General features: G+C 43.5%; 1 protein-coding gene across 1 annotated transcript; it reads right to left on the reverse strand.

Moving 5' to 3' along the window:
* Positions 1–1,797: 1,797 nt before the first annotated feature.
* ajuba (ajuba LIM protein) lies at positions 1,798–24,117 on the reverse strand. Its single transcript, XM_084313544.1, has 8 exons — positions 21,395–24,117; positions 18,564–18,665; positions 12,336–12,403; positions 12,118–12,180; positions 10,583–10,713; positions 6,766–6,817; positions 5,394–5,462; positions 1,798–3,818 (listed from the first exon to the last, which is right to left on the reverse strand). Exons 1-8 carry the CDS (start codon positions 22,869–22,871, stop codon positions 3,681–3,683), a joined length of 2,100 nt encoding a protein of 699 aa, XP_084169670.1. The 5' UTR covers positions 22,872–24,117; the 3' UTR covers positions 1,798–3,680.
* Positions 24,118–25,588: the final 1,471 nt, after the last annotated feature.

Consider the following 25,588-nt stretch of genomic DNA (forward strand, 5'->3'; position numbering starts at 1 on the left):
TTTTAGTTTTGAAACTGATTTGCTTTTCTTTTTTTTCCCTCTTGTAAAAGTGCTGAATGTACAAAGAATGAAAAAGTTACAAATATCGATGTGTCCTCTTGCATTTCTGTGTCGTCATCCCTTGAGCTCGAAGACCAGGTTCCCTGTATGAGCAGCCGGCTGTAGTCACTTCCGCTCGTCAGCCATTATTCATAGTATTCTCATGACGGGTATTGTCACAACTCATTGGCATTGTTTAAAAAGAAATGATCACATGTTTAAATATCAATAATCAGCCCGCGAAGATGATGTAATGGGATACTATGAATACAAGGTTTTTTGTTTTAACAGTCTTACTCGATTTGGAACAAGTTTAGTCATGTCTTTGTCAAGAGAAATCAGTTTTTAATGATGAAATTACCCATCGTGTAATATTGCTTATCAGTGTACAAGAGATATGGCCACCTGTTCTCAACGGGGGAATTCCTCCAGTGTTATTTTTACAATACAGCTCGGTAGTTTCATGTCTCCTTGAGCTGAACCCCAGAGAGATGAGACAAGTGATCAAATCCAGTGCTGCTCCATAGACTACGAATAGTGGAACTCCCAGGACCGTAACCATGGTGATTTAATTGTGATATAGGTATGTTTTCCGATGAGCCGTAAGCCTTGCATTTAAGTAAACCTCAAACAAACCCATCAGAGCCGCAAGTCAATGGACCAATTCTAAAGTGTCACTTGGTGATTTCTAGCCTAGGTGAGACGGTCCATGATATTGACTTAACTGTCCCAAGAGCATTGGAATAATGCAATTTAAGGTGGAATTTCCCCCTTTAACACTATAGGGACCAGCCACGAGTTAACTCGTGTTTCGGTGCCATGCGTTGTGCACCAGAGTTAACTCGTGGCAAGTTGTTAGTTTTATTCCATATTAACGCTATTAACGTCCGCGATCGACTTGCAGGACCTACCCGCATATTTGATTTTCGAAACATGAAATACCGGCCAGATCCGCTTAGGGGCGCCATCGCTCCACTGCAGTATCATTGAGGGCGATTGAGGAAAAAAAATTGTTTACAGTCTGTGGGCGTTTCATATGAGCCTCGGCCCCAGCCGAACATACTCCATCTTTGATCCCGTTACCGAACGCAGATTTCAGCCTGGAATAATGGGATTTATGATCAACCAATGGACATATCGATCTACCAGAATCCGATGTCTTATGACGAAATGCTGCCGGCGATCACATGGGCTGACGGTAGGATACTATTCCCCCAAATTACAGCTGGATTGGACATTGTTTTAAAACGCAACGTGATCGATCAGTGAAAATTGCTACGTGAACGCACACTGTATTGCTAATCAATAATAGTAATCGGCATTACCCGCCGCCCCCATTTCATCCATAGATGCTCTGTAATAGTCCGGATGCTACGCAGTTTGTTTTATTTCATTCGTATATATACAGCAGAAATGGCGTTTGATATAACGTGACTAGCCTTTTTAGCGTATTATCTAGCTCCCCAGAAAAAAGACTAGGCGTAAACTGCGATAAACCTTATATTCACGGCGCTATAAAATGACAACCAACCGATGGATTTTTATTTTCTTTAAGCCATTATGAAGGCACGGTTTATGCACTCGAGTGACAATGAGAATGGACAGATAGCAATACTATAAAGTATATAAAGTATATATATAGCTGTTAGAAAGTACATCGGTTTGTTGACCGCTCTGTCCTCTGGCCTATAAATCGGCACGGGACGCTGGTCGTCAATGTGTTAAGATGCACCTATAAGAACATTTCCACAATTGGAACAAAGAAAATATTTATTAATTACAACAGATACAGGAATGTTGGTTTTTTTTCTCCAAATTGAACTGCTTAACAAATCTTACAGTAAACAAATCAAAATTTAAGTGCAAATTGTTTGCTAGCGTAATATTAAATATACAACAAAAAAAACTGTTAAGCAAATCCCTTGTTCTTCTACAGCGACACAGTAGCCATAGGGGTACGAAATAAAAGCAGTAGTTTCATGTTTCTTTCCCCAGTCCCTCATGTCTATGGTACAGTGATGGTACGAGAAGAAAATACAGCAGGCAATATATACGTCTGACAATAAGGTGGCCGTCAAGTCATAGTGGAGACAATTCGTTGCACTTTCAGTGAGAAAGTCTTAAAGGTCACATTATGGAAAGACTCACTTTGTGCTTGTTGCACATACATGTGGGTCTCTGAAGGTCCTACTGACAGACTGAAATAAGACAACCAAGTCAGATTTTGCACACAGCCCATCAGAAACTGTGCCTTTGACGAGCCGTTCGGATTCGAAGGCAGTCCTCGACCGGTGTGCCGTCAAATGAAACTCTTAACACGAGTGCCAGCGACATGTTATTTCATGCCCCCCGTTGAGTGCAGACGACGCAAATTGTCGTTTTTTTTTTTATTATTTATTAGCGATCTGAATTCATATTTCATCAACAGAGTCTCCCGTTGGTACAGCAGCCCCTCTAGGAGCTCCGATGGGAAAATACCGCCCCCTATCGTCTATCCCTGTGTAACTGCAGGCCATTCGATTACACTGGTGGATCTGTGTGGGGGGAGCCTACTGGCTCCACTGTGCTGGCGATGGATCTGATGAACATGGAAGTGATCGCGAGTTGGAAAGCAGCATGGAATATATATTTACAGCAGCCAATCAATAAACGTGATCGATATTTGGAATGGCGATCAGGAATTGGAATAATCTTTTTGGAGAACATCTGATCTAAGGTAAGGAGTCTGTTACCAGTTTTAGGATAATCACTGAGAAAACAGCGTGTCCCGTATATGCGTGTGCTGTTGAGGAAATAAGAGAACCGATTTCTCAGCTCGCTTCTATAGCCTGCATAAGTACACACATACTATCGATAATCTAGCGTTTATTTAAAAAAACGATTCACAAATAGGCCGACAAATAACGTGTCTAGTGTATTCGAGAATATTCCAATAAATGCTGTTTATGACGCAATCTTTCTATTTTCCTGAAGTTTGAGAGAACGATAGCTTTTCGAAATGCTATAAAGGATATGAACCGATTAAAAAAAACAATCCGTTTCCACAATGTTGACTGCAAACAAGTCATTGATAAGCGACGGGCAGATTAGACACATAGCCATAATTTAAAACATAGATTATGCGTTTAACGCTATCATTGAAGTGGATGCTGGCATCCAAGGACATTAATCAACGTTATGGCTGGCACTGAAAGTGTTAATGGTTGACTAAAACAAAGTTTCTGACAACATTTGGGGAATGTGATATGGAATTGCTGGGATATTAATTCAGACTTGATCTGCCACTCCCTAGTTTGACAGTTTGATCTGAATTTCATGATCCAGTAGTTCTGTGAAAGAATAATTAAAGCTACAGAAAGGAGGGATAGAGACGCGCTAGAATGCATAACCCGAGTGGTATTTTCAGCCCCCAAAAAAAACACGACATGTTTTAGCGACCTCAGAGACTTAAACATGTTTAAAAGGAGTATAATATGTGACCTTAAATCAGCAGTTTAATGTTTGAGCTCAGCTCTGGGGGAGGGGGACCACGCTGACCCTCGGCGTGGATGTGAAGAATGTGAGTTAGCAAGTTAAGAGTGACATCGAGGCGGGCCAGCTTGAGTAGAGGAGTCTGTACGTAGCTGCATAGAGTAACTTCCTCAGTGGGTGTTGTTGTTGTGAGGGGGAATGTTATGAGAGGCGCACACCCGGGTCATGTGACAGGAGTGGCACAGGAGATGAGACTCCAGGGGAAAACACTGGGAGCCAGGCTTATCGGACAGCTGCTTCCCGCACTCCTGGAGAAGAAAGGGAGAGAGAGAAGGGGGGTCAATTATTACACTCCCATCACATAATACTCCTTCATTTTCAGGTGTTTAAAGATAGAGTAGAACGTTTTAATTCAGTCACATTGCTTAACCGTTTCACTACCACACTACAGAAGGTTAACCTTTCACTACCACACTACAGAAGGTTAACCTTTCACTACCACACTACAGAAGTTTAACCTTTCACTACCACACTAGACACTTAACCTTTCACTACCACACTACAGACGCTTAACCTTTCACTGCCACACTACAGAAGTTTAACCCTTTCACTACCTGTAATAATAATTAATTTTATTTGTAAAACGCTTCTCAGGAACCCGAAGTGGTCGAGTTGAGTGGATGCATGACCGGAGCACTAGGTTTGCGTAGTGGGCGTGTCAACAGTGTCAGCTGAACACAGACCAAGGCATAGGAATATTCAGATATCGCCGAATGTCTTATTTCATAATACAAAGTTTCTGAATGGACGTTTGGATTAAACCAAGTTGTATGCCGTGATGAACAGTCTTTCCCAGCGGAACACAAGTTCATTAACGTTACACAGGTCGCGCTATGCATGCTTAGCTTGCTAACGTTAAGATAGCAGGAGCCGTCTGCCGACAAAGATGTTGTTTCAACAAATGGATTCACAAAATGGATTAGCATCCAAACGTTATAGAAAACTCCTGTGACCAGTAAGTCACAAGAGACTCATATCACTGGACTCTCACCACTGGACTATCTTGTTTGTACTTTTTATATGACTAATGTATTTGTATTGTGAAGCTATGCATTCCCCACCCTGTGCTGCTTTGACACCCGAATTTCCCCAAGGGGATCAATAAAGGATTACGTACGTCTAACTTGTACTAACCATTTTCCACAGCAGCAATTTTGGGCAAATTGTTCTATGTTATATGCGTAAATGTGCGCTATGTGCTTAAAGTCACACAACGTTAGTAGGCTATAATAATCAATTATGTTCGGTCACTACATCGATTGCAGAATCGTCTGCATCGCAGTCTTTAGTCATCATTTTTTGTAACAGCAGTTCTAACATTTTGGGTCATTTTTACGTCAACATAAATGCAACACTATTGAAAAACACGATTTTCATTGTACTGAATTTCTTTGGTAATATTTTCTTGAATTCCAGAACTCATTAGCTTTGAATGGCCAGTAGCCACTGATCCATCATCATTAACATGTTTAGTTCCCAAAAGAGAGAAAATTGGTTAACCCTTTCACTACCACACTACAGACTGTTAACCGTCTGTAGTGTGGTAGTGAAAGGTTAACCTTCTGTAGTGTGGTAGTGAAAGGGTTAACCTGTATTGTCACAGTGAAAGGGTTAACCATTTGGTAGTGTGGTAGTGAAAACGTCAAAGTTGTCCCCGGTGCTTATGCCGTTGATTCGGGAACAGATTCAACATTGACCACGTTCACACTTTTGAACTTTTGATCTTATGTCATGCTCGGGTTGGGATTCCTTTCCACATGGAACATGGGTCAATAAAAAGGCAAGAGTGCATTATTGTGATCCTATGTGACTGCTGTACTGACCTCGCAGTGGTAGCACTCGAAGTGATAGTCTCTATTCATCGACACGACTCTGAGGATCTCCTCGCTGTCCTGAGACGCAAACAAAGAACGAGAACAAAGATCAGACAAATCGGGTGCAGAGGGTTCACACTTAGCCAACATTTTGGGAAATTAGCTTATCTTCTCCAGACAGAGTCGAGAAGATATGCCTTTCTACTGAACGCACAGAGCGGAAACTGGTATCTAGCTTCTTGTCTCTCTGGAGAAGACGGTAAGCTAATTTCCCAAAATGTTGGCGTGTTCCTTTAAAAGGTGCTGTAAGTGGTATTTATTTGGTTAAAATAAGTGAAATAGCTCTACATTCCCACAGCCATGGACTATTTATATAGCGCTTTTATCCAAAGCGCTTTACAACTTATGCCTCACATTCACCCACACATCGACGACGAGGTAACCATGCAAGGTGCCAACCTGCTGTTGGGGGTCAAGTGTCTTGCTCAAGGACACATCGACATGCAGCCGGGAGGAGCCGGAATCACACGAGAACCTTCTGATTACCAGACGACCCGCTCTACCTCCTGAGCCACTCTTGCCCGGTCACTGATACAGAGTGTTTGGTCAGTAACATGGGTCCCGCAAGTCCATCCACTCTGCAGGAAATGGAAAATACATTCCGACTGTATCCAATCAGGCGAGAACCCTTATTTCAAGAAATCTTGCCAAGCCAAATTTGCTTACTGCACTGGCAGATTAGTTTAATAGTTTCAAGCACATATTTTCTTAACAATATTCTTATTTAAAAAAAAAATTGCTGTGTGGAGATCTCTCTCTCCTGATTGGATAAAGTGGGAACAGGATACCAGGAAATGTATTCCATTTACTACAGAGTAACTGACCAAACATCTATCAGTGATGGCTGTTGGAATGTAGAGCTATTATTTTAACATGTAGACTTATTGTAACAAAATAAACACCACTTACAGCACCTTTAACACCAGTCGGCAACACGCATGTGGTTAATTAACGCAATCAGGTTTTAAGCTCGCCATGCGCAGACACACCCGCTGACCAAACACCTGATCGAGAACACGCTTCTCAGTCACCACCTCCCATCTAAACATCTCACCCAGACAGTCATCTGAACATCTCTCACCCAGACAGTCATCTGAACATCTCTCACCCAGACAGTCATCTGAACATCTCACTCCAGACAGTCATCTGAACATCTCTCACCCAGACAGTCATCTGAACATCTCTCACTCCAGACAGTCATCTGAACATCTCTCACTCCAGACAGTCATCTGAACATCTCTCACCCAGACAGTCATCTGAACATCTCTCACCCAGACAGTCATCCTCCCATCTGAATATCTCTCACCCCACGCACACTTACCTCAGTAGGTAGGATGGGTTGTAAACAGGCGGCGCACTTTGGAGCAAAAGTCCTGAGAAGGGAGGAGCACAGGAGCGAATGTATATTTATATCAGAGTTTACGTTTTGGGGATCCCTTCCTTCATGCGACAGTCCTCGTATTTCCCACGCTCGATTCTTTCTACCACCCCTACAGGACTTATACACCAGGAGGTGCCGATCCATAGCCTGTAGGATTATGAAGGACTCATCACCCCAACAACAGCCTGTTCAAACTGCTGCGGTCAGGCAAGTTCTCCGCATTCATGCAGCAAAAACAGAGAGACTCAGACTCAGCTTCTTCCCCCAGGCCATCAGTCATATAGGCAATACAATTTGATCGGAATATAAAAATTAGAAAAATAAACAGTAATCAAAGAGGAGGGTCTATAGACCCTAATCAAAGAGGAGGGTCTATAGACCCTCTTTGATTACAGTTTATTTCTCATTTTTCTAGACTATATGTTACAATAAATATAAACGTGCAGTATACACAAGGTGCCCTAACTGGCATGTCATACGTCGTTATGTTGTACCTCATTATCTGCATTTTTACTTCATTGTAATTAGGTTGTACTTTAGTTTGTATATTGTATAATGTTGGGACTTTAAATTTTTTTGTGACCTCTTACTTACTTTTTTTACTGTATGAAGCACATTCTCATGGGCTCATACAGAACCAAGCATTTCACTGTAATGTACATGTACTTTCTATGTGACAAATAAAAGCAAACTTGAAACATATGTACCAGAATAACAAGATAGAATTCTGAGAAAATGTTTTGAGAGCGATGGCGCCAAAAATATCTAAATGAATAAGGAGCGCTTGAATAGAGATATACGATTCCAAGCAAATGGTTAATGTGAGTTTTATAAGAGTGCGAGGACTTTCTTCATTCCTCGTCAGTCGGACTTGATACAGATTGCATGTCAGATACAGATGCAGCGCGGTGGTGTAGTGGTTAACACTGTCTCCTCACAGCAAGAAGGTCCTGGGTACCCAGCTGGGGTATCTCCCGGGCCTTTCTGTGTGGGGTTTGCATGTTCTCCCCCCGTGCTCGCAAGGGTTTCCCCTCCAGAAAAAGAGAAACCCAATGGAAAAACATGCAGAACAGATCGCTAACGCTGTCACTGACGAAGACGGACAGGAGCACTTGGCTGCTCTCGGCTGCCCTTGGGATGCATGTGTGTGTTTCCCATGAGTCACCCATCGCATTTGTGTGTCGCTGCATGACTACGTTGCAATGTGTACTACGAATAAAGACTTCTTCAAAGTAGGGGTGGACGGTATAAATGGTATACGGTATAAACGGTATGAATTTGCGCTACGGTATGGATTTTGACTATCTCGTAACCGGTAGAGCAGCTCTAAAATAGCAATGACGTCACGTAACCACAGCCAGGGCTCGACAGTGCAACTATTTCACTAGCATTTGCCCCTAAAAATAGATAGAATTAGATATAGATAATAGATATGTGCGAACTGGAAAGTTATTTAGGAGCACAGAGGCTTTGCACAGTGGGTGTGTCAACGCGCAATTGTCATTTCATAATAGACACACACAGAACAGAGCTTCAATTCTAGAAGCAAACAAGCTCTTCCGCCCTGCGTTTGAAGGCTGTGTGACAACTTCTCTCGCGAGTCGCGCAGGTTCTATGTGTAATGTAAACTATGCGACGGATCCAATCGTCTAACATGCTTTGGCTTGAATGCCCACGTCGCACTAAAACCGTATGTAATGTTAAATGTTGATGTAGCCTCAGCAAGTTAACGTTAGGCTCCACTCTAGCAGCCCCCTCCCTCCCTCTCGACAAAACATGATATATAATGAACAACGTAAAAGATAATATGCATATATACGTGATCGCTATAGTCCCGCTGAACACAACTAGTCACAACGTCGGGCACTTTGGATGGGCTAACCGGCCACATTACTGTGGACAACGGAGGGATCACTGGTTGGTTTTGGCCGATTATGCAGTCCACTGCATCAAACCACGGAAAAGATATTGAAGCCTCATCTTCTTCACTTTTTAGCTTGACATTGTTGACTGATCTGTTGTACCCGTGCACGCACATTTTCTAATAACTGCATTATTAGACATGCCAATAACGAAAGACATGATGGTCGCGCTGGAGAAAAACCAAATTGGATGTTGCGTGTGTCTTTTATGCGTTATTTGTTATTCTAATATGCTAATTCATCTGTATCTGAATAACCAATGAACTGATTTTGTCAAGGCCAGTAGCATTATTTCTGGGAAATTGGTATCTATAGTCTGGTGTAGTTTTCATCCACAAAAAATGAAGGCTCTAATTATTATTATTCATAGAGACTCTCGAGCAATAATAATTATTACAGCCTCCATTTTTCGTGGATGAAAACTACACCAGACTATAGATATCAATTTCCCGAAATAACGCTACCGGCCTCAACAAAATCCCTGCATTGGTTATCCAGATACATGAATTATCATCTCAGAATAAGTGGCTTTGTAGCGTTTTAGCTTATCTTTTACAGCTTACGTTTTGGGCAATTATTAGAGGCTCCATTTTTCGTGGCAGAAAAATACATCAGTCTATAGAAATAAATGCATTCGAACAAGAAACCAATGTATATAGAAATACATACTACCTAATGCGAGCCAGGGGCTTGTAACAAGGCTTCATCTCGAAGTTTATCATCCACTGAGCCGTGAGGCTCAACATGCTTGTTTGATTGAGGTCTGAACTCGCCAAATTGCCCATAAATATAGTTTTTGTGGGTATTGTCCAGTTCTTGCTGTATGTTTTTATCTGCCCAAAATTCAAACAAGCATGAAAGCATTACAGTAACACTGTAAACACTGTTTACTTGTGTAAGGACATGATTCCTTTTCAAACTGTCGATCGAAAGGGCTTTAAAGACATTACCTGCCCGCAGACACTTGAGAAAAGGTTTTGTATTTTTCTATTGCAGTTTTGCACAATAAATGTTCTTAAAATACCTCTGTACTATGTGAAATATGTCCTAGTAATACAAGAGTACAGCAATAGCTGCCATACCAGTGTTTTACCCCTTCAGAAGCATTTATATAGACATTTAAAGATAAGTTAATATACTGTGATATATACCGTTACCGTCTATGCTTCAAATTATACTGTGATATAAATTTGAGACCATACCGTACAGCCCTACTTCAAAGTCCAGTCTAATCTTTATTTATTTTTTATCCACTTTTTCTCCCCATTTTCTATTTTTCTCCCATCCCAATTTTTGTATTGTCCAATTCCTCCCTCCCCTGTCTTGACGTTGCTAGACTATGCCTCCCACTGGTCGGCTGTAGTGAGGACAGAAGCCTTGGATCACATGTCCCCTCCGGTAGACGAGGAAGCAGCCTGTCGCATCTTTTCACCGCAGCAGCTCGAGCTCTCAGTGGCGAGGAGTAACACGTGGGAGGCTCACGCTGCCCCCGTCACTTCCTGCTTCCGTCGCACCGGCGTCACCAAACCGACCTGTAAAAGTAGCTGTCCACAACGTCAAATCCCCACCCACCGGCTTTCCCACCCTCTAACACTTGCCAATTGTGTTAGTATGAACGACCGGCCAGCCGGTAGCAACGCCGAGAGCTGGGCTCGAACCCAGCGTCTCCTGCGTTAGAGGCGAGCGCCTTGCCCACTGCGCCAATCAGCCGCCCTCAGTCTAATCTAATCTTAATGTCTTCGTTTTGATGTCGATACAACTGAACAGAAACAAAATCCCCCCACCCCCACAAAAGAGAAAGGCCTGTAGAAGAAGTAGATTTCCCCTTCACTCACTTGTTATAGTCGGTCACGCAGTAGATGTTGCTGTGCTGGTCCACGGTGAAGGGTACCCCGTCCAGAGCCTTGGAGCACACCACACAGCGGAAGCACCCGGGGTGGTAGGAGTTCCCCATGGCCTGCAGGATCTAAGCAGCACAAACAGGCCGTTTAATACCTTGTGTATACTGTACATAGTATATATTCAGATTATTTCTAAGTGTTAACGTATAATATATATATAATATATATACCCTCATCTGCAGCCGTTTACTTTATCATATTCCGAGTTATTTATAATGTTTACACAGTTTATTTTTTACTTTCCTACTGTACTATAATTGTATTGCCCCATGGGGATCAATAAAGGAGTATCTTATCTTAGACTCAACCACCATGTACTACACAAGCGCGCACATGAAGACAAAGGCTAGCTTGGCACAAATTAATGGAAGCGGATACGGATGAGCTAGCCTAGCTGTTGGCCAAAAACATCTCCCCCGAGTTTTAAGCTAGGCTACCTGATCCGTATCTGCTTCCATTAATTTGTGCCAAGCTAGGCTAGCTTTCTCCTGGAACACAGAGGTATCCATCTTCTCGTCTGACTCTGGAGGAGACTAAGTGCATTTCCCATAATGTTGGCGTGTTCCTTTAAACTTGATCAAAAAGGTATCTGTATTGCGCACTTATATTGCCATATTTAATGTACCGTGTGGAAGTTTGGGGAAATACCTATAAGAGCACCCTACAGAAGGTATGTACACTGCAAAAAAAAAAGCAATACGAATAGTAAATCATGTTGGGTATCGTGAGCATACCAATCATTTATTTTTAAAGACACAAACATTGACATTTATGGACATAGTGAAATTTAGAACAGCACAAATTATGTTCAAAGCAAGAAATACTAAAACTTTAGGGATCGAAAGGGAAAACATGATAAGGAATTATAATTTAAAACAACCCTAGCACTACTCTTAAAGGTTTGTGTATTTCAGTTTGTGATGTAATCCTGTGGAATGGCTTAGATGAAGAAACTAAAATGAGCAAGAACATTGTACAGTTCAGAAACAGCTATAGGAAAACTCATCGATGACAAAAACTAGCTCTACGTTTTTTATTTTATATATCGTTTTTCTTTCTACTAAATTGTTTTATTTTTGATTGGTGTTTATTTTGTTTGTTATTTTAAGTTTGTAAGAGATCTTGTTTTATATATGATATTGTGAGAAAGGGGCAAGACTAGATAAGCATTTGCTTCCTTCTGCTCCTCGAACTCATTTGTTTATCATTTAATGAAGAATGTAAGATTTCATTTTAAATTTGTTTCTTTAGTTTATCCTTTTTATTGTGTTTTTTATATGGTTGATTGTTCGAGATAAAATAAACAACTCAAAAGCATGACTTGACTTTAGGACGTCAAAGGGCAGCATTTCTGGGGAGTGAGTTTAACAAACTTGTATCTAACACACTTGCACAAAATAAATTGAAAGTATTAAGTGTCATTTGTGATGCATATGTATGCGTGTGTACATACATACATACATACACACCTGTTCCAGGATGAGGTGGCCACAAACACTACATTTCTCAGCAGCAGCCTGGAATCCTGAGAACTGAGAGAGAGGAGAGGGAAACAGAAAGAGAGACACACACAGAGAGAGGCACCCGATTATTATGGCAATTCACCCTAACACCAAGAGTCCCTTGAGTGTGTGAGTGTGACGGAGAAAATGACGACCTTTTTTTGGGCGTTGACCTCAAGTCTTACCATATAATCCTCTTTACAGTACGCAGAACCACTGACATTGTAGAAGTCCTTGTTTCTCAGGGTGCGTCCTGGGGAGCGAGGTGGAGAGGGAGAGAGAGAGACGTGGGTGATGTCACAGTCTGAAATCAGCCGACCATGAAGCCAAGCTACCCGCTGATGGATTATGACTCATATATAAATGGTAAATCGCTGCATTTATATAGCAGCTTTTATCCAAAGCGCTTTACAATTAGTTCCTCACATTTTTACCCATTCACTCACACATTCATGGGGAGGGGGAGACTAAGCATTCATGGTAAAAACAACAAAAGAAAGCTAATGACCAATATTATATTGATATTTTATATATACATACTTTCTTTTGACAATCCCGTTTTGCGGCAACAAAATTATTGGCGTGAGGTGAACGCGCCCCAGTGGCGAACCACATAGGATCAGTGGCGACACGGCCGACCCGGGTTCGACTCCCGAACGCGTGTAGCTTTATGCCAAGCAAGCAGTGCAAAAATTTACCTTAGTGGCATGCAGTAATGCGCCTTTCATTTTCCGCCGCCCAGCGCCCAGGTCGCGCGGAAATAGGCTGTCTATTGCCATTCTCTTTGACAAACTCTAACCTTAACCAGCTCCTTAACAACGCCTAAACTTAACCGTTCTAACCTTAACCAACTCCGAAACCATGCCTAACCTTAACCATAGAAATTATATTGCCATTCTCTTTGACAAACTCTAACCTTAACCAGCTCCTTAACAGCGCCTAAACTTAACCGTTCTAACCTTAACCAACTCCGAAACAATGGCTAACCTTAACCTTAACCTTAACCATGCCTAACCTTAACCGGCGAAATAACCTTAACCGGCGAAATAATACACGTTAAAAAAAAAATCACGTTAAAAAATATTTTCGATGGGATTCGAACTCGCCAGCAAACAAGCCATAGGATCCACAGCCATGTGTCCTTGCCAATTGAGCTATTGGTAGATACTGAATAAGGGGCGGTGACTTATATATATTGAGCTCCGCTCAAGGCGGGATCTCATGCGCATGCGCGGGCACCTCGCGCGAGCACGCCGGCGCACGCACGCACCTGAGCGAGCACGCCGCCGCCGGTGCACGCACGGTAGCATTTGTCTGAAAAGAAGGGCGCTTTACCGCACTAGCGTGCGGTGACGAATGCGGAAGCATTTTTGCACTGCTTGCTTGGCATTAACGTACAGGCCTCCCGAACCAGTCGTTATTTGCCGAATGTCTTCCCCCCACTCTGTCTCCCATTCCTCCTCTGTCTCTCCCTACTGGACTGCCCAGTAGAAATAAAGCGATAAAACGCCAAAAAAAAAATCGTAAAAAAAAAAAAAAACAGATGATTTATATATATTTTTCTTGCAGATGTTGACAAAGTTTCCCATTGGGGACATCTGTTGCTGTTGAAAAGGGGTGCAATAAATCGGAATATTGTGACCCTAGTATCACGGGGCCTCTGGTGATTCCCAGCCCTAACGACCGGAGTTCTGGTCACCCTGATAGAAAGATCAGCATTCAAACGCTATTCCCTGCATCACAAAGGGGAACGCCACCCGTGTTGTTAACCCATTTGGGCTCTTCTGTGCCCCGGGGCAGTTGCTCACTACTAAAACCAGAACTCCTTTGGGATCTCATCTGGGGCACCGACACTAGAGCCATGAAATGTCAGGTCGAGTTTCTTCTCGCACTCAAATGAGGTTTGTATTCTAGTGCTGCGAGAGAAATGCATGGGTCTGAATTTAAACCTCATTTGTTCAGATTTACACAGAGAGCTTTACACACAGAGCTTTATAACAGAGAGCTTTACACAGATCTTTACACACAGAGCTTTACACACACATAGCTTTACACAGATCTTTACACACAGAGCTTTACACAGAGCTTTACACACAGCTTTACACACAGAGCTTTACACACAGAGAGCTTTACACGCAGAGCTTTACACAGATCTTTACACACACAGAGCTTTACACCGGTTCCTGACAGGCAGCGAGCGAGCGAACTGGAGACGAAATCGCGCGCGACACTGTCCTGATATGAGGCGGCGCGTGTCCGAGTGTGTCTGTGTGTGTGTGTGTTACCTGGAAGCACACGTGGGGGGGGGGGGGGCAAAGCAGCCTGCGATTCTTGACCAATGAAAAGTGTTTAGGGGCGGGACTCGGCCGCGTAATCGCTCAACTAGAGACACAGCGAGCGAATATCTGAGGGGTGGACAACATCGCTACTCAGTTCGCTGTCGCTCGCGGCAGGTCAGGATAGTCTGATTGAAACGAATACATTTTAATCATTTTCGCAATCACGCTCGCTCGCGTCGCTGCCTGTCAGGAAGGGGTGTTACACACAGAGCTTTACACACAGAGCTTTACACATATCTTTACACACAGAGCTTTACACACAGAGCTTTACACAGATCTTTACACACGGAGCTTTACACACAGAGCTTTACACAGATCTTTTTTTTTTTGATCCACTTTTTCTCCCATTTTCTATATTTTCTCCCATCCCAATTTCGTATCATCCAATTCAACCCTCCCCTGTCATGAACGCTGTTTCTTGCCTCCCACAAGCCGGCTGCAATGTGGACTAAGTCATACATAGCACAAGTCCCCTCCGGTACTTGAGGTAACAGCAGTCGCATCTTTTCACCTGCGCAGCTCGACCTCTCAGTGGCGAGGAGTAACGCGTGGGAGGCTCACGCTGCCCCCGACACTTCCTGATTCTACTGCGCAGGCGCACCAACCGACCTGTAGGAGACGCGGTCCACAACGCCCGATCCCCACCCTTCAGTTTCCCTCCCCGTAATACGGCCAATGTGTATTACTGCGGACGACCAGCTAAACTGAAAACAATGTGGAGAGCTGGATTCGAACACGCGAACCCAGCGTTTCCACATTGGTGGCGAGTGCCTTGCCCACTACACCACCTAGCCGCCCTGCTTTACACAGATCTTTACACACATAGCTTTACACACAGAGCTTTACACACAGAGAGCTTTACACACAGAGCTTTACACACAGAGCTTTACACACAGAGCTTTACACAGAGCTTTACACACAGAGCTTTACACAGAGCTTTACACACAGAGCTTTACACAGAGAGCTTTACACACAGAGCTTTACACACAGAGCTTTACACACAGAGCTTTACACACAGAGAGCTTTACACACAGAGAGCTTTACACACAGAGCTTTACAGCCTGAAAAGTCAATGTCCCGGTGGCTCAGGAGGTAGATAGAGCTAGTCATCTGGTAATCAGAAGGTTCCCGGTTCGATTCCAGGCAGCGTGTCGAAGTGTCCATGAGCAATACTTAACCCCCCAACTTCTCCCGATGAGCAGGTCGGCGCCTTGCATGGCTGCCTCCGCCATCGGTGTGCGAGTGAACGGGTGGATGTGAGGCATAGGTTGTAAAGCGCTTTGGATAAAAGCTGCTATATAAATGCAGTCTGTTTACCATTGATAGTCTACGGGGAGCTCCAGATGGTGACATTACAAATGCAAGGATTTCTGTCTGGTGTTCGAGCTTTAGGAGAGCGGCGCGTGTTCAAATCAATCATCATATTGATTAAACTGTCCAGGAATAACAAATGTGTGAACGCTGGTGGCATCCCGTCCCCCCCTTTAAGATTAGATTTACTTCATTACAATAGCTGTATGTTCCATAGTACATTTTACTTGTACTTCTAGTCATATTGTATTAGATTAAAATGTATTAGTTATCATACAGCACAAGTACAGTACAACGAAAAGTTTGGCATCCAACCAGATTGCAAATGTAACAGTAAAGTGCAATAGTAATATACAATTTACAGGTGATTAAACTGGGTATAAAATATATATATTAGTAATACCGAGTATAGTGCTAATCAGATTAATATGTATTAATATGTACAGTGATACAGGTATAAAGACAGTATGGTCGTAGTCATATTGGTCAGCAGCGTAACTAGTAGGAGTAGGTAAGGGATATGTATAGACAATAGACATTATCTACAGATATGTAAAAGGATTATGTGCAGGTATGTACAGACAGGTGGATAGATATGTATACAGTAAGAATAAATATATATCATACAGAGTTATATGGGTTAAATGCAGGTGTATATAGGGCTGGGCGATATAACGATAACGATAAATATCGCGATATATTTTAATAATCGATATCGAATATCGAAATTAAAAAGAAATCGAAAAATCGTTTTTTTTTTTTTTACCTGCAACAGGGCAGTTTTAAAACTAGAGACAGTGGACAGACTTGTCTTTCTTGCCTGCAACTTAAAGTAATGGCTTTGCTTGTCCAAATGACAATACTGACCAAATTCAGATTTCTTTTTCTCTTGTCCATTTATTTTGTTTGCTTTCTAATTTAAAATACATTTTGAAACCGTCTGTACACAGTAGGCTATGTGTGCTAGCAGAACTAGACTCCAGTCACGAGTCACAGTGCACATGTGCGGTGGTTTGTCCACCAAAAAAGCGCCAAAAGATCGAAAATAAACTAGCAGAGCCAGAACTGTTCAACTCCTCTGGAGCCACAGCCAGCAGAGAAGCCGGTTTACTTTAGCTTTTAAACCAGCTGCAGCCTGAGAACTGGAGTGTGAGGGGATGTAACACTAAAGATGGTGGCAATGACAAAGAATTGCTGCAAAATAAACATACATCTGTTGTTTATAAAAAAAAAAAAAAAAAAATGTTTTATACTTATAACAATTCGATAATTATCGATATCGAGAAATAAAATAAAATTATCATATCGTTATCGCGATATGATTTTTTTCCATATCGCCCAGCCCTAGGTGTATACGTACTATGAGGATTTTATGTGGACAGATATGTATATTATTCGGTAAATATATAATGTATATAAATGTGGACAGTATAGCTGTACATATTTCATTTCAACTTTCATTTTTAAACTCGAAAGGCAACTGAGGTTTCCCTCATTTACAGTCACGTCGAGTGTACATAGAGTTAAGCAAAAAGAGGCATATAAAATCACACAGCATATAAAATCATAACAATAAGACAAGTAAGGATAACAATCAATTAAAACACATACAACTTGATTGACAAATCAATCAATCAAATCCTTTATTTAACCAGATAAGCATCATTGAGATTAAAATCTCTTTTTCAAGAGCGATCTGGCCAAGCAAGGCAGCAGAAAGTTTCAACATAAAAAAAGAACATCACAATAAAATACAGATAAAACATTCACAGCAAGCTCCAATTTCAGGCAAACAGGCAAGTTATCAAACAGGGTGGGGGAAAAAATCGATACGTAGTAGTATCACAATACTTTGTGTGGCGATACTGTATCAATACAGGGACGCCAAGTATCGATATTTAATTATTCATAAAAATAAAATATATTTTTTTTTATAAGGAAGTTGCATTGTTCATTTCAATACCTGTAATAGTACAGTAGTCCACACACACACATGCATTCAGTTAAGTTGGAATATGACTGTAATACAAACAGTTCAGTTTGTCAGGTACATGCAACACAGATTACAGTGTTTACATCTGTCTGCTTGAGAAAATACCATGTTCTGCAATAAAAATGATTGAAGTGAGATGAACTCAACAGACTGAAATTTATTTTATTAGATAAAACATGTTGACAGTTTTACTTTGCAGTTGAAAAAAGGTAATAAATTAAATTTGATCAAAAAAAAAATATATATATATATATATATATATCCGCAATACTCAGCGTATTGAAATATTTAGTATCGCGATACTATCGTATCGTGACGCAAGTATCGCGATAGTATCGTATCGTGAGGTCTCTGGCGATTCCCACCCTAGTGTCCGAGGGAACTGACTTCGTAGGATTTTAAAATGGCTTTCAATTCTCCGAGGGTGACCAGTCCTGGTAATTGTAGGTCCTCCTGTATCTTGTTCCAGGATGAAGGACTGGAGCAGCATATTTAAAAGCCCTTTTTCCCAATTCAGTTCTCAATATAGGGAACATCCAGTTTTAGAGCAGCTTGAGAACAAAGGTTGGAGATCAAGGTTTTAAACTCTGCAACAGAGGGGAGAATCTCAAGCTTTAAGGAGTCTGTTGGAGTTCATTCCATGAGCTAGAGGACATTGTAGCAAAATGCAGATTTACCCTGTTCAGAGCAAACTCAAGGGATTTAAAGTCACGCTACCACTGTTTTAAAAAATAAAAGAATAATAAAAGATAAAAATAAACTCAACTCACCACAGGACACACAGGTGAAGCAGCGTGTGTGATAGAGGTTGTCCAGGGCCTGACAGGCGTTATCCGCCCCATACACACCTTTCCCACACTTTACACAAGTCCCTGCAGAGACACAATGGGAAACACACAACAAAGCAAACAGGCATTTTTAGTCCAAATCTGACTAATCGGTCACCGGGCTCCGACTCCTCGTTTACAAGGCATTCCTGGAGGACGTGTCTGAAATCCAACCCCCGGCGCGGAGTGTCAACACTTGTAAACCCTCTCGTTCACACCACCCAGGGGATTTTCACACGGTTAAACCCCCAGTTTACACACGCCGGCCCGGTCGCTCACATGTACTATAGTCTCTGCAACTGCGTTAAAAGGAGGAGGGAGAACGTCGACAGGATACAGGACTATAGGCTGGTAATAAAGGGTTGTTGCTTTGTTCTAAATGTGAGGCAATGGAGAACTGGTACAGTACAACGAAAAGAGGTTAGCGTCTAACCAGAGGGCAAGGTAACGGTAAAGTGCATGAGCTATACAGTTCATCTTTACTGTTGCCCATTAACAGTATTTATAAATATGGCAAATTATGTCATGGAAAATAATGGAAAAGGTTGTATAGTAGGATTGCATGAATAATGAGCTGTTTGAGAGCTTCACACTCGTGCCTCGACTTCTATAAGGTGATTTGTCCTTTTTTGTCTAAAAATGTTATATAACTAATGGAAAGGAAGACATGTTCCACAATCATAACACGTATTAGCCAACAAATCTAATTAAATGTTTAAACTTAAAGGGGTACTTCACCAAAAAACAATGCCGATTTATTTTGCACATAATCTCACACAATACTCTCAACAGTTTTGCACACATTCATTTAGTTTGACAGTTATTGAGAGTTAATGAGTTTGGATATGACCACCAGTAATGTCATCTGGGACATTGAATCCTTGCGTTTGTTAATTACAGCTCAATTCAATGATGTGTAGATGAAAAAATAGCAATACCTTGTCTTATGGGGACTGCTACCTTATCATTTAATTGAACTATAATTAACACAACACAAGGATTCAATGTCCCCAATGACATCACTGGTGGCCACTGGCCATACTCAAACTCACCTACTCTTGTCAAACTAAATGAATGTGTGCAAAACAGAGTTTTTGGACGAGCACGAGATTATGTGCAAAATAAATCAGCACTCTTTAGTTTAGTGTCCCCTTAACAATTAAGTGGACTGTGTTTAATCTTAATGATATCAACACTGTTCATGTCCAGTAAAAAAAATAATATATATATATATATATATATATATATATATATATATATATATATATTAGCACAGAATAATCAGTTTGAGCAAATACAGAATAGCTAATACATAATAATGTATCCGATTAGCACTATACTCAGTAGTACTACTAATTTATATAGTAAACCCAGTTTAATCACCGGTACATTGTATATTACTATTGTACTTCACCGTTACATCTGCACTCTGGTTGGATGACAAACTCATTTTCATTGTACTGTACTTTATATGACGACAATTAATTTAAATCTAATCTAATAATTGACCTCCAGACTCCTAAATCGCGTGCATCCCAACTTTACAGAGAGTCACTTATTTTTTTTAAAGAGTACAGTGTTTGTCTTGTCTTAGGTTTTGCCCATCCGGTTAAAAGGGGAGTCATTCGATACTCTGTTGGGCCTCGCAGCTAGAAGGTGGTCCGTGTGGTGGTTTGATCTCTGAAGCGTCTCTCTTCACAGCCCAGAGCCAGTGAAGCCTGTCTAATGGCTGTGAGGAGTACAGTATTGGATGTTCCCTCGGGGCACGCATACCTGAGCAGAAAAACAGGCTACAGCACACCCTCCCCTGCACACGCCAAGGCAGTGTCACACACGCACTAGCACACGCATGACTCACGCCCACAGAAACACACAGCGTTATTATGCCCAAACACACCCTGCAACAGAGAAAGAAAACACACACATCCAGCCACGGTAGCACACTAATAGCCTACGACACACAAATGCGTGCACACGTGTACGTACACACACACAGAGGGCTCTAATCTTGTGTGAGTCATGCTAATGGTTGGAGCCGTGGTTATATGGAACATGTAATTTCGGCCTGTATTGAGCGGTTCACTGTGTGTGTGTGTGTGTGTGTGTAGATTGACTACACTGCCCCCCCTGTACATGCTGCACTGTATATCTTTCTCAAACCTCAGCCTGTCTTTGGCTGCATGCAATATAGTCTACAGGTGTGTGTGTGTGTCTCACTGTCTGGTCAGTTGAGCACAAATGTAACAGACAGGTTAATGTCCCTTAAAATCTTGTTTAAATGTCCCTTGCCTGTTTTTTGTGTGTAGAATGTGTACTTTTTAGTCTCTCCTTCACATACTCTCCCTCTCACACACACATACTCCCCCTACTCCCCCTTCTCTCCCTCTCACACACACACACACACACACTCTCTCTCCCCTCTCTCTACTTGTCTGGATCGGTTTCTGGGGGACGCTGTTTTTCCTCCTTTATGTTCGTCTGCTACTACAACCCTGCAAGTCTCTGCAGGCTTTGAGGTACAATCCATCCATTCACTCTTTCAACTATCAATCTGTCTATCCATCCATCCATACAACCCTTTAATTTAGGGGAAACCTGTGATCTGGCACCAGACAGTGAAGGAGACAATAATAACAGATTAAGGGGGAGATTAAAGTGACACCAGTGGCTGAGAGAGAGGACTAACATGGAAGTCCTGCGTCGTCTACATGAACTATGTGTTCAGGTCCACAGTCATCATGTAAAAAAACAAAAGGGCAGTTTATTTCTCTCACCAAAGAACTCCTGGCGGTTTTCCGTGCCCTCTCGGCCTGCGCCGACTCCGGGATCCTCCAGGGATTTGGCCGGCACCCCAGCAGAGACGAGCGTCGCCGTTGCCATGGAGAGGGCTTTGACCGGAGGAGACTGCTCTTTGAGCATCAGGCCCCCCAGAAGCCCCTCCCCTTCCAGCACCCCATCTCTCAGTAGCAGCCGGGTCAGCTCCTCTTGGTATCGGGTCCCCGGCAGGTCAGAGTAGCGGGCCCGCTCCCCCGCCTCCTCCCCTCTGGCTCCTGGCTCCCCCCACCACTCAGGACCGGCCCGGTAGCACGCCGCCGCCGGACTCCCTACCGCGGGCGGGTAGGAGTGGCGGGTGTCCTGGGCCCCCGGCGGCAACCCGCCGTCCAGATAGTGAGTCCAGGCCTCGACGGAAGGCGCCCCGGCCCTGCCCGGCCCTCCGTACCCGCCGGCGGAGCTCCCTCCCGGCGGGGAGGGGAACTGCTGCTGTGGAGGCAGGCCTCCTGAGGCAGAGTAGCGGGTGTCGTAGCCCAAGCTGATGCCGCTGGTTCGGTTGCTGCTGCAGCGGCTCCCCATGGGGCTCCCTCCGCCGCCCCCGCTGGCCGTGCTGGAGGCGAAGCTGGACCTGGGGCTGACCAGCACAGACTCCTGGAGGCTGAAGGAGGAGCAGGGGCTCAGGGTGGGCCCGGGGGGGTAGAAGAAGCCACCTCCTCCGCTCAAGTCGGAGGGCCGGTGGGGTGGATGCGAGAGGGACGCGGGCCTCGTGCTCTCCCACAGCTCGCATCCCGTGCTCAGGCGTTTGTAGAACAGAGCCTCCTGGAGCGAGAGGCGCTTGTGCCTCTCCGGCTCGGGGAGGTAACCCGCTTCGGCCAGGCCGCCGCCCCCGCTGCCCATCCGCTGAGCCGACCCGTACCCGGTGGGGTACGGCGGGGGCTGCGCGAGGAGCTGCTGCCGTCGGACCAGCTGCTGGAGCTCCAGGGAGTAGCGGCGCTGGTTCAGGGAGGCTTTGGAGCCGAACATCCCCCCGAGGTCACACTCTGGACCCAAGCCCGACTCACGCCTCAGGTGGGAGTCCACCCCCTCGCCCAGGTAGCAGGATGCACGCTGCTGGGGGGAGCGACGCCTCAGCGGGGCCACGGTCGACAGGTGGAGCTGCTGTTCGGCGTCTGTAGATACAGGGCCCACTGTGGAGGAGGGTGGGCTTGGAGAATGGGTGAGCTGGGTGGAGGACACTCCCAACCCTCCTCCTCCCCCCCCGGTTGTGGTTACGTTGGCAAGCGAGAACTGGCCGGGCCTGGAGGGTGATGCAGTCGCAGGACCCGGTGGTACACCACTGCCTCCAGAGACGCCAGCATTGCCGTTGCTGTTGTTACTGTTGTTGGCAGAGTCGTTTTTCTTCTTCGAACTGTTGAATTTCACACTGCTAGAGTCAGTCAGCTTCAACTTCTCCAATAACTTGCTTATCGGTCGGTCCATGGTCAAGTATTATCGGTACCCGTCTAAATTAAATCAAGTTTTAGGGAATTAAGAGTTACCCTGTTGCGTTGCAACTCAAAGCGTACTCAATAAATACAAGTGAGGACAAAGTAAAACGGTAGATGTACATCTACAGAATAGCTTCCACTATACAGCAGTTGAAATGGCAGCAACTAAAGGCTGCGGTAAGACAAAAACAAACTGGCCTATTCTCCAACAACTAATGAAGAATGAATCAAAAAGCTAATATGACCTAGGCTATGTGCACAATAAATACTAAACAGATAAATAAAACGGTTAAGACATTCCGCAGGGTGGGTTACTTGACTAAAAAGTTCTCGTGAGTCATCCCGTATGTCCTACTGTGGAAACTCCACAAGGAACAGCAGGCAGAGGTGAAGGCGAATCCATTGGATTGTTCCAACAATGGTGGTTCAGCTCAATCCAACGAAGCAACGAGAAGAAACAGAGAGGGACATATATCCAGAAGAACCCTGAACGGCCTATGGTTGTAGACAGTCTCCATTTGGGACCGTCACGACGCTCCACACCTGCAGCTTCTGTGTCGGTGAACGGTTCATGATCACCGAGATAGCGGGACACGGGGAGACTCCCAGGCGGCTGGCTCGCAATTTAAGTCCTCTAACCTTGTTTTTTTTAGTTGTTCTTCAGTGAGTTTGGGTTGATATTTGGTGGGTTTCTGGAGTCGTCGGTTGTCCCTTAGCTGGACTTTTTAGGGACAATGTGGGGGGGAAACTTGATAGAAAGCACGTCTTATTGTTGGGCTCGTCGTGGGTCGTGTGTAGAGACGGGGGGCAATGAATCCCTTTCTGTTAGATAGTCGGTTATTAATCCAAACTATGCCTCTCATCTCCCGACGAAAGGGTTCAGAAAAGGGGCAACAATAACGTGTTTTATCCAACAGGTTCACACGGCGAAAAAAAACACGCACACGGCACCCCGGATCCTCCGCTCTCTCTCTCTTTCAAACCCGTTTTCAAATGAATGATATATTTGACTCTGGAGGAGAAGAAGAAGAAGAAGAAGAAGGAATAAGCACAAGTCTGGTCGGAGTGGGTCTGGAAGAAGAAGCACGCGCCCCGCTGCGGTTACATTCTCTCTGCCCGACGGCGGAAGTTTCACGAGGCGCGAGAGATAAATAATAAAGATCCTTTAGCAGCGCGAGCCTCCTTAGCGCGAGCACGTTCAACAACTTTGTCTCTTTCTTCTTCCCCCGAGTTACTTACCTCCCCCTCTTCTTCCTCTGGCAGAGCAGCGGTGGCCAGATCCCCCCACCAGGCCGGAACACCTTTCCGCCAGCAATCGCTATTTCGTCATTCATACGCTAAACTTTTCTGGTGGCGGTAGAGAGAGAGAGATGCCCATTCAACTGACTAGAGAAACACCATTATTATTATTACCATTATTACCATTATTATTATTATTATTTATTATTATTATTATTATTATTATTATTATTATTATTATTATTATTATTATTATTATTATTATTATTATTATTATTATTATTATTATTATTATTATTATTATGGCATCATCGCCATCTAGACCGATAGGGCCATATACAGTATCCTCTAGCTCTAAATCCATATTTAACTCTGTAACCTAGTTTATTAGCCTCGCCTTTGTGTCATAAACATAAAGTATATTCTATATTGTTTTATGTTTATGACACAAAAGGCGAGGCTAATAAACTAGGTTACAGAGTTAAATATGGATTTAAAATGTAATCACTAGAGCTAGAGGATACTGTATATGGCCCTATCAGATGGCGACGATGCCCTCCATGGAATTGTTTGTCTTTTGATAATCTTAACTTTATCTCACCACTAGAAGTAGTAAATGAACACCGTATTCCACTTGTGAGTTGGTGGTGTGTTTGGGCTCCTGGCGTAAATATAGTGTGTAGTATAAACATTATAATAAGTATGCTGCTGTGTCACTATATACTGCCATACTTCTTCCATAAATATACTTCCATTTCCGTTAACTTTTTTTTTAAAAACCATACAGGATAAAGGCAAGTGCTCCTGTTGTTACACAAGTGTTGCTGTTTTTACTAGACAACAGTACTATTTTATTGTACCACCAGCCTGTGGAATGCGCGGAGGGACACCAGTGAGTGACCGCTGCCGGGTGCATTTTTGTTTTCTCTCCACGGCGAGTAGTGTTCTCTCTCTCCAAGGACGATACAGAGTAAACACACCGCTGCTAGTTCAGGACTGCCCGGCATTAAAGTCACTCTGGATTCCAGTCGTTTTGTTGCATTTAAGGGGGTCACAAAATACACAGGTTAACCCTTTCACTGCCACACGACGACAGCCGGTTAACCCTTTCACTGCCACACGACAGAAGGTTAACTCTTTACTATCACACAACCGACGGTGATAGTAAAGGGTTAACCTTCTCTGTCGTGTGGCAGTGAACGGGGGGTCGCGAGCCCAGCGGCCCTGATAATAAAGTACAGCGTGACTTGTTTGGATAGGATAGCTAGGATTGGACCACTAGGAAATGAAAATGGGGGGGACCCTGATGTAAACAAGACGAAAGTCTTTCTCTGGTCTGCATCCCCTTAACAATTGTGTGTATTGAGCCGTACTGTATTGTACCCCATTCTGCAATCTGTTAAATAAAATGTTCATTCATTCATACGCTTCTCGTTTAGTCTGCCCCGGAGCGGAGCCCCCTCCTCCTTC

The sequence above is a fragment of the Notolepis coatsorum genome (assembly GCF_963971535.1).
Source record: "Notolepis coatsorum genome assembly, chromosome: 4".
Classification (NCBI taxonomy): Eukaryota; Metazoa; Chordata; class Actinopteri; order Aulopiformes; family Paralepididae; genus Notolepis; species Notolepis coatsorum.

What these genes read in the sequence shown, in the direction of transcription:
- ajuba (XM_084313544.1), bottom strand. Translation starts at nt 22,871, where the DNA reads ATGGACCGACCGATAAGCAAGTTATTGGAGAAGTTGAAGCTGACTGAC. An exon ending in CTTCACCTGTGTGTCCTGTG is followed by an intron (nt 12,404 to 18,563) that starts GTGAGTTGAGTT and finishes CTCGCTCCCCAG; the next exon opens with GACGCACCCTGAGAAACAAG. An exon ending in GCCACCTCATCCTGGAACAG is followed by an intron (nt 10,714 to 12,117) that starts GTGTGTATGTAT and finishes TGTGCTGCTTAG; the next exon opens with ATCCTGCAGGCCATGGGGAA.